Source organism: Fukomys damarensis, unplaced genomic scaffold (genome assembly GCF_012274545.1).
Source record: "Fukomys damarensis isolate Sample0158 unplaced genomic scaffold, DMR_v1.0_HiC HiC_scaffold_13, whole genome shotgun sequence".
Taxonomy (NCBI): Eukaryota; Metazoa; Chordata; class Mammalia; order Rodentia; family Bathyergidae; genus Fukomys; species Fukomys damarensis.
Window position 1 is genome coordinate 26,569,292 of NW_022900925.1, and position 10,300 is coordinate 26,579,591.

Here is a 10,300-nt window from a genome sequence, read left to right on the forward strand (position 1 = left end):
AATAAAAAAAAAAAAAAAAAATTAAAAAAAAAAAAAAAAAAAAAAAAAAAAAAGTCCTCAAAATTATCTTCCATTGAGTTTAATTTTTTCACATCCCCTGTTTTTCAGGGAAAGAAACACTGTTCTCACCATTACTACAGACCAATGATCATCACTGACTCTCAAACAAAGAACAATGGTACCAAAAAGCTTTCATTCTTGTCTTTCCTGCTGCTTCTCTGGGAAGTGCTCTAAAAGATAACTATATGAAGTATCAAATTATAATATTAAATAAAAAAGACCAACAGACTCGGGAGGGTTGCAAAAGGAAAACAGTTTGAAGGTTCAGATCAGAACAAAAATGACTGAGGACAAAGACACATAATCCTAATCATAAAAAGAGGTCAATACAATAATTGTTTCATTTGCTCTTTCTCCCCAAGACTAATTAGCATTATACACAATATGTGCCTTGTTACTAAGGTCTTCTTTCAGCTTTGGAACTACAGTATCTTTTGATTACCCCAAACTCTCATCTAGTTTTTCAGTTATATAGAAGCCAAACACTTCAGGCTAAATGAAAAAAGCAATTCATTTTTCTAAAACAGCTATCACAAGTGGATGCCACATGTATGCTATCTTCCATTTGTCAATCATCTCTTTAATAAGAGTATCTATCTATCTATCTATCTATTGTACTTACTGCTGAAAAGCCGCCATTGTATTCTCCAAATTTTCTCCAGCACCTGTGAAAATATTAAAATTTAGTAGATATTTTGAATATCATTTTTCTAGAAATGAATATAGTTAATGAATCCTGATGCTTACTTATTATGTAGGTTTATAGTGCAGATCTTTTTAAAAAGTATAAGGGTTTTTAAATTGTTTTTTAGCTTTACCAATAGGAATCAAAGATCAAAAACAGTATAGCACCAGCGAAGCGTGCACAAGGCCCTGGGTTTGACCCCCAACATCACCTAAATAAATAAATAAATAAATAAATAAATAAATAAATAAATAAATAAAAGGAAGCACAGTCACAGAAACCCAAGAGGATTAGGAAAATCTAAACATAATTTTTAGCTCTAGCATCTGTTTAAGGAAAGACAAGAGGATTTGGTACACATGCATCTCTTCCCTCTGTCCTCAGAGTCTTACACATATCGCTACTAAGGTAATTAACTTATCATAGTATAAATTATTTACTTGTCTCTCTCCTCCCTTACCCATGAATTGCTAAAATGAAGTGCTTGTTTTGTTTTGTTTAGTTTTCGGTACAGAGGATCAAACTCAGGACCCTGCACTTGTTCAGGCAGGTGCAGCGCCACTGAGCTATAACCCCAGCCATAGAAGTGGCTGTTTTAATCACCTTGTTTGAAAGCAGTATAGTGTAGTATTTGAGGATAAGACTACGGAGTTAGGATTCTTGGTCTCACTTTGGTTGTTAAGAGTTGACACACAATAGAAAACAGTTGCAGTAAATATGGAAGTTATTTTTGCAAAAGAATGTGCCCTTCTGAGGTTAGATGACCCTTGGCTAGATGAGGTTAACTAAGTTTTTACTCAAAAACTATGAAAATATGTTATAATTAAGCAATATTCAAGAACAATGCACTCTAGAATATTACCAAAAAGACACAAGTGCTAAAACGATTATTAGTAAGTTAAATTAAACTACTACTTGTGCCAAAAAGCAAGGAGTTAAAAGGACACATTCAGCCCGGCGTGGTGGCGCATGCCTGTAATCCCAACACTCAGGAGGATGAGGCAGGAGGATTGCTGTGAGTTCGAGACCACCTTGGGCTACATAGTGAGTTCCAGGTCAGACTCAACTACATAGTGAGACCCTGTCTCAAAAAACCAAAAAAAAGAGAGAGAGAGAAAAAAAGGACACAGAAGTCAGCACAGTGTCATTTCATTTGTTTTATTTGGATTTTGATTTTTTTGGTGGTCATTTCTGTTTTTTGTTTGTGGTACGGGGACTCAAATTCAGGGCCTCTCCCTTGCCAGGCAGGTGCTGCACAGCTGAACTATATCTCCTGCCCTTTATTTTATTTTGAAAGAGGGTCTTGCTATGTAGTTCAGGCTGGCCTTGAACTCACCATGTAGCCCAGACTGGCCTCAAACTCACAGCAATTCTCCTGCCTCAGCCTCCCAAGTGCTGGGATTATAGGCAGGCACCAACACACTTGGCTACAGTGTCAGGTTTTAAACCACAGGATAAAATAGGAAATTCTGAATCCTTCTTAATAATGGATTGAAAATCTGATGCAAAATTGGGTGCTCATGTAGTTTCAAAGTGCTCCTTCCAAAATTGTTAATTGTAAAGGAAGGAAAGGTAACATCACACTGGTAGAGCCTGGCAGTCACCACAGACAGCTGTCAGAGTCAGCATCATTAACTCCTTTGCTGACTTCAGCACCTTTTTTTTCATTAAGTTTATTGATATATTTTACATATGCAATATGATAACATTCATCATTGGTGTACCTGTACATGATATATTTTGGTTATTTTTTCCCTATTCCCCTGCCCTCCCTTCACTCCCTCCACCCTTCCTGATTTACAAAGAATTGTTTCCATTTTTTCCTTTTCTCATATTTTTTCTTTCCCCTACCCTTCCCACTTCCCCTACTCCTTTAGACCTTTTCTTCCTATTTCACATTATTAATTATACAACTTGAACCTATTTACACTTTTAGTTTTTCACACCAGAGAAACTATTCAGTATTTACATGTGTCATATTTATCTCACTTAAGAGTGAGGCTTTAAGGGCTGGGACTTTAGCTCAATGGTTCTGCCTCCTGCTTCACAAGCACAAGGTCCTGAGTTCGATCCCCAGTACAAATAAATAAACAAAGAGTATGGCCTCAGTGTGCATCCATTTAGCTATAAATGTCTCTAGCTTCTCATTCTTTATGGCTGAGTAGTACTCCATTTTATAGAAAAACCACATCTTGGGCCAATGATTTAGCTCAGTGGTTCTGCCATCTGCCTCGCAAGCACAAGGTCCTGAGTTAGATCCTGGGTACCAAAAAAGAAAGAAAAACCACATGTTCTTTACCTAGTCTCCAGTTGATGGCAATTGGGCTGTTTCCAAGTTTTAGTTACTACAGACTGTGCCACTATAAACATGGTTGAGCATATATCTCTGTGGTATGATTCTTTTGGAGAGATACTCAGCAGAGGGATAGCTGGGTCAAATGGAACCTCTAATCCTAGTTCTTTGAGGTATCTCCATATTGACTTCCACAGTGGTTGCACCAGTCTGCACTCCCACCAACAATGGAGAAGGGTTCCTTTCTCCCCACAACACCACGAGCATTTGTTATTGGTTGATTTCTTGACAGCAGTCATTCTTTCTGGGGTGAGGTAGAATTTCAGTGTTGTTTTCATCTGCATCTCTCGAATGACCAGTAATGCTGAACATGCTTCATATGTTTATTTGCTGCTTTTACTTCTTTGTCTGAGAAATGTCTGTTCATTTCAGATGCCCATTTTTGAATTCGGTCTTTAAATTTGGGGGGGTCTGGATTTTTTGAGTTCCTTATATATTTTAGATAGTAGATCTTTGTCTGAAGAACAGCAGGTAAAAATTTTTTTCCCACATTGTAGGGTGTCTCACAATTGTTGGTGGTTTCTCTTGCAGTGCAGAAGCTTTTTAATAAGATGAGATCCTGGCTTCACTGTCTTTTTTTTTTGAGACAGGGTCTCACTATGTAGTTTGAGACTGACCTGGAACTCACTATGTAGCCCAGGCTGGTCTCGAACTCACAGCAATCCGCCTGCCTCAGCCTCAGAGTGCTGGGATTAAAGGCATGTACCACCTCGCCAGGCCTTTCATTGTCTTTTTAATTTAACTTTTTCCCTAACAAACAGAAGTTTAACCTAACAAATCAAATTAAAAGTAGTTATCTCTAGGGCCAGGGATCTAGCTCAGTGGTTCCAGTGCCTACCTTGCAAGCCCAAAGACCCAAGTTTGATTCCTGGTACCAAAAAAAAAAAAAAAAGAGGGGTCGGCCAGGTGTGGTGGTACATGCCTATAATCCTAGCACTTGGGGGACTGAGGCAAGGGTATTGCTACAACTTTTAGGCCAGCCTTGGCTACACAGTGAGATTGTCTCAAAAGAAAAAAAACAAAAGAGGGCTCAATATAACATTCGACCTGCCTAGGTCACTCTCTTCATACACTCCCAGTCATTCTTTTTTTTCTTATACTGGGGATTAAACGTGGGACATTGCACTTGTGAGGCAGGCAGCAGCACCGCTGAGCTAATCCCTGGCCCCTCCCAATCATTCTTAACTTTAATTTGAAAGTTAGTTCCCTTCTCAACTCTTCCATAAAGCTCTTTTTTTTATCATTTTAGATTAAAATGATTCTTATTATATGTAAAGTTAAAGCCTTGAACTGGTGGTTCCCAATCATTTTAGGTCTCTGTACTCCTTTCTACTAAAAAATTACTGTGTCCCAAAGTACTTTTATTTATGTGGTTTAACTTCCATTAGTAATTATGTATTAGAAATTAAGCCCTAGAAATTTAAATTTTATTCTCTTATTTGAAAATAACAATAAACTCATTCCATGTTAAAATGACTGACAGTTTTATGAAAAAAATAGCTATTTCCTAAAACAAAAAAATTTAATGAAAAGATGATTCTGTTTTACATTTTTGCAAACCTCTTTAATGTCTGGCTTAATCAAAAGCAGGTAGATTCTTATACCTGCTTAATATATGTTTACCTTGGCACAGATAAGCAGTTGGAAAAGAAAGGCTCTTCTGTGCTTTTGTATCATGGGGCTGGAGGCGTAGCTCAATGCACAAGGTCCTGGGTTCAATCCCCAATAACACCAAAAAAAAAAATCATAAACCAAATAGAAAACGCTATATCATAATTCAACAACTGGTAGATTCTTCCTTCCTTTCTTTTTTGGAACTAGGGGTTGAACCTAAGAAGCAATGACCTATATCTCCAGTGCATTTTATTTAGACAGGGTGATGCCAAATTGCTCTGACTGGACTTGAATTTGTAATCCCCCTACCTCAGCCTACCTGGGATAACAGGAATGTGCCACCACACCCAGCAACAAATGGTAGTTTCTTTTTTTTTAGTACCAGGGATCGAACTCAGGATTTTGCGCTTGCGAGGCAGGCAGCGGAACCACTGAGCTAAATCCCAGCCCAACAAATGGTAGTTTCTTAAAAGTTGGTGACAGTGCAGTGTAGAATCTGAACCCTACTGATGACCTCCTCCTCCATTTTTAACATGACATTCCATGGGACCATCTTTAACTTTGAATGGATCTTTCACATATATGATTTTATGACATCATGCATTGGTCATCTAGAAAATACTGATTCACTGAATTATGTTGATCTGTTAAATGTTGACACATTGAGTTGCAAAGCTTTTTTTTCCCCCCCAGTACTGGGGACTAAACCCAGGTAGCACTGAGCTACATTCTAGCCCTTTTTTAGTTTTTGAGACAGGGTCTCACTAAGTTGCCCTGGCTGACCTCAAAATTGCAATCCTCTTTAGGGAATAGAGAGTATTAGCTTGGTATACAGGCATGTGCCAATATGCCATATTTTTATTTTTTATTTTTTATTTTGTTTTTGCTTTTTGGTACCAGGGATTGAACTTGGGACCTTGAAACTTGCGAAGCAGGCAGTGGAACCACTGAGCTAAATTCCCAGCCCTAGTAGCTTAGTGGCACATGCCTGTCATCCCAGCACTTGGGAGGCTGGGGCAGGAGAATCGCTGTGAGTTGGAGGCCAGCCTGAGGTACACAGTGAGACCCTGTCTCAAAAATGAAAAAGAAAATAGATAAATAAATAAATAAATAAATAAATAAGTACCCAAGAGTTGAAATTTATTGTCAGGCATAGTGGCATGTGTCTGTAGTCCCAGCACTCAGGAGGCTGAGGAAGGAGTATCACAAGGTCATCTAAACGGAGGACCAGGATTCAAGTCCAGCAGTACGATTTCAGAGCCCATCCGTTTCACCACTAATTGTGCTGCTGTTTTTATGCTACATTCATACAGCATCTTCACTTCAGCTTTACAGGTCAATTAATGCAGGTACCTATACAGGGAAATTACTCATATTGGTCCTTATTCTCATATTCTTTTACTTGTTTCTAAAGCTAGCAGATAAATTTCACACTGATAATAACAATAAATTACTCAGACTCATAAGGTGAAAGTCTGGAGAGTAACTAAGGGACTAATTAAGAAGTATGAATTCCTCTCTAAGGAATTATCTCTCACAAAATGATTTAATTTACAGAAGCTGGCTTGTCATTAATTTTTTGTTTCTCCTAATAGACGGCCTATACAATTTTCAGGTGTGTGCATAACCATTACACATACAAACAAAACTTTAACTTTTTTTTTTTGAAGTACTGGGGATTGAACCTAGAGCCTTAACACATGATAACCAAGCACTTTACCACTGAACTACATCCCTAGCCCCTTTGTAAATGCTATTTATTTTGGGGTTTGGTTTGGTTTTGTTGAGACAATGTCTCCCTGTGTAGACTATATGCTGGCCTTGAACTCTTGGTGATCCTCTTGCCTCAGCCTCCCAAGTCTGGGATTATAGGATGCACCACACTGCCCATCTTGTAACATTTTATTGAGATAAGTTCTGGCTAAATTGCTCAAATTTGAGATTCTCCTGCTTCAGCTTCCTGAGTAGCTTGGATTATAGGCATTCACCACCACTCCCAGCTAGATTTTTAATTAGCATGAAATATGGAAGATAATTAGTACCTAGCACAGATTTACATGCTACCCTAGTAAAATTATGAGTGCTTATTATTACTTTATATCCTCTCAACTCCCTCTGTGCCAGTGCACATTTTCATTTAAGAAAAAAATTCTCTGAAAGTTCCCATTTTATTCATAGTTTCACTACATTCTTCCCAATTTTTCATTCTATATATTTTCCTCCTTTATACTGTGCTTCATAACTACTTTGTGATTGGTCAATCTCTGACAGGATAAGAAAATATTCTATTTTATTTCCTTAACTAGATTTAAATGGTGTGAAGGAAAGAATTATCTGTGCAGTTTCCTTTTATCTCTCAAATGTTTTTGATATCAATAAAAATTCAAGAAATATAGACTTGTCTAACAGGTATGCTCCAACCACCACTATCATTAACATCTTGTACACATGATATAAATATATGCTCCTGTGATGTTTACAAAACCAATGGCAAGAGCAGGATGTGGTGGCCCATGGCCTATAATCCCAGTGTATGGGAGGCTGAAGCAAGAAAATCAAGAATTTAAGGGTAGTTTGGGCTACATGTCTCAAAAAACAAAGTAAAAAATGTTTTTATGGCTGAGTAAAGTGGCACATGCCTGTAATCCCAGATACTTAGGAGGATTACAAATTTGAGGCCAGCATGGGCAACTGATCAAGATGAGAGAGAGAGAGAGAGAGAATGGAAAGAGTAACTAAGTGGAACAGTACTTGCCTGGCATGTGTAGGCTCTACCTTCAATCTCCAGGACTACAAAAAAAATACATATATCTTATATGTATACATGTATGCATGCATTGATCTTACATGTATGTGTGTATGGATGTATGGTCATCACTGAAAATAAAAACATTTTAGTCTATTAAACTTTGCTTTATCAATCGGGATAGTACTATTTAAAAAGGCTAAATTACTCTGTTGCTGTCAGTCAGCTGGGAAGAAGTCCTTACATACATACAAGAGAGAGTATCCAGATACAAAGAACTGACGAGAAACATGAGCAGAACTTGCTTCAGTACAATTGCAGGATGCAACTTCCAGTGACTTTGAGACAAACTCATGTCTCATTTTCTCCTTGCACAACCAATTAAAATTTGGTTTATCACCTGCCAAAACAATCTGTGGCAGGATGACCAGATTGTGACAGTTTCCTGACTTGAGACCATGCGGTCAGGGATTTAGGTCAGTGGTTCTACCACCTGCCTCACAAGCACAAGGTCCCAAATTTGATCCCTAGTGCCAAAAAAAAAAAAAAAGATTAGGACAGGAAGAGATGTTATCTTTATTCTTTGGTCACTGAGCCCCAATAAATAGATTATATTCTAAAAAGCCTACTGATTGACTCATCTGGCCCATGAAGATAGGTTTGGTTAGGTTCAATTATTTCCCTGTTATCCTTATTTCTCCAGCTAACTCTGCGGGCATCTGGAATTAATGTATACACAGTATGATTCCAAATGTGGAAAATATGTCTTTAAAAGGGAATACTAAATATCAGGTATTTGCGTTAGAGCTACAGAGGATGAGCACAAATGAGAGCAATTTGCACAAAGTGACAAGGTATTGCTGTCATCAGTATCCAAGACAAAAACTTCAAGCAATCAGGAGATGACACCATCCTACTCACTTATGTCTTTTATATTTAGTATCTTGAGTTACAAGCATTTCTAAGTAAATATTTCCTCTATCAGTCTGTATTACTTGATGTGCATACTCACTAAGAGTATATTAAGCAGGGCAAGGTGGCGCATGTCTGTAATCCTAGCACTCGGGAGGCTGAGGCAGAAGGATCATTTCAGTTGAGGCCAGCCTGGGCTACACAGTGAGTTCAAAGCCAGTCTGAACTACATAGGGAGACCCTGTCTAAGAAAACCCAAAACCCAAAACAAAACAAACTGAAACCCTGTCTCAAAAAAATAAAAATGGTTCTTTGAAAAAGAGTAATAAGCACTAGCATATAAAGACTTACTATAGTTTTGTTTTGGTTTTGAGGGTCTGTGTAGTTCAGGCTGGACTTGAACTGGCTATGTATCCCTGGCTGGCCTCCAACTTAAAGAGCTCTCCTGCTTTAGCCACCTGAGTGCTGGGATCCCAGGTGTGAACCACCATACCCAGCTTTATCACAGTTTTTATAGGACCATCAGACAGGTATAACAGATTTTGAGTCTGCACATATTTAATAAGAGTCCCACAAAAGGCTGCTGCATTATTGAATATACAAATACTGATGCTATGTTTACAAATATGAAAATTTCTATATAATGAGTGATACTGAAATGACAATATCTGAGGAGAAAATATATTAAAAGTATTTCTTACAGTAAACGAGTACTTGAGATCTCATGTTCCTGAATTTGATACTTGCTATAATGTTCTAGCACATTTTAAATCTGTGTGGACTACTGTATTTTCTTTTCTTTTTTTTTCCATTTGCTGAGTGTCACAAAATTTCAAAAATTAACAGATATTTCTTCTAAAATAAAAAATTCAGATAATTCATAATACTTTAGTTAGCTTTTTAGAAGATCTAAGGGTTTTTTTTTGTTTGTTCTTGTTTGGGGTTTTTCACAAGCACACTTTTTGTAACTCAGTAAACACTACTGGAGTGTGTACTGCTAAGTACAAGAATAGGATTTACTACGACTGAAATGTGTCTATGGCAACAACTTGAACACTAAAAGCTGGTCACTGGTTCCAAAGGTTAGTAGTTTAGTCATCCTGTGGTTAGTAGTTAAACATCCTAGTTTAACTGTTTTTATTAAAATACAGATAAAGCGGGCTGAGGATTTAGCTCAGTGGTTTGGCGCCTGCCTCGCAAGCACAAGGACTCAAGTTCAATCCCCGGTACCAAACAACAACAACAACAAATATACACATAAAGCCAGATGTGGTGGTACATGCCTGTAATCCCAGGAGTCTGAGAAGCTGAGGGGAGAGGATCACAAGTTCGAGTTACAGCCTGATAATTTAGCAAGACCTCCCCACAAAAAGTGCTAAGGATATATCTTGTATGAAGGACCTGGGTTAAATTCTCAGTACCATAAATAAAATAAGCCAGATAAACCAAATTAGCATCAATAACATGACATTTAACTTCAACTGTTAAAACTTTACCGCTTTTTGAGGGTAAGACTAGGACCATGGAAGTCATTCATTAGAATTGTGTTTAACATAAAATAATACAGGAGAATTATAACTCATTTCTGTGACATTTAAAATTTTCTTCTTGCCCAATACTTCTCATAATAGCGACTGTGACATTAAATCAAGTTTTAGACTGTGAACTCCTGCAATTTACATTAGATTGTAAATTTCAAGCGATGTTAATTAAATTGGTATTACTTGCATCCCTAAAGAAGTTAAAGGTGACTGAAACTCCAACTTCACAACATTTTATATAATACGCCTGAAGTATAATGAAGTGGCATTGCTACACTATAATGAAGAGAAAGATCTGACCTGTAACCTTCGAAATCTGAGGGTGGACTACCTAGTTGTCTTTATAACTAGGTACTTTTCCAAAAGAAGCATTTGTTAAAAAAAAAAAA

General features: G+C 37.5%; 1 protein-coding gene across 2 annotated transcripts in view; it reads right to left on the reverse strand.

Annotated features, from left to right (window-relative positions):
* The window catches only part of Gdpd1 (glycerophosphodiester phosphodiesterase domain containing 1), a 47,184-nt gene that overhangs the window by 35,758 nt on the left and 1,126 nt on the right, over nucleotides 1–10,300 (reverse strand). For both annotated transcript variants that reach the window (XM_010626715.2, XM_010626714.2), the window contains exon 2: nucleotides 683–725. In XM_010626715.2, the coding sequence (XP_010625017.1) occupies nucleotides 683–725 (43 nt within the window). The remainder of the gene's footprint in view (nucleotides 1–682; nucleotides 726–10,300) is intronic.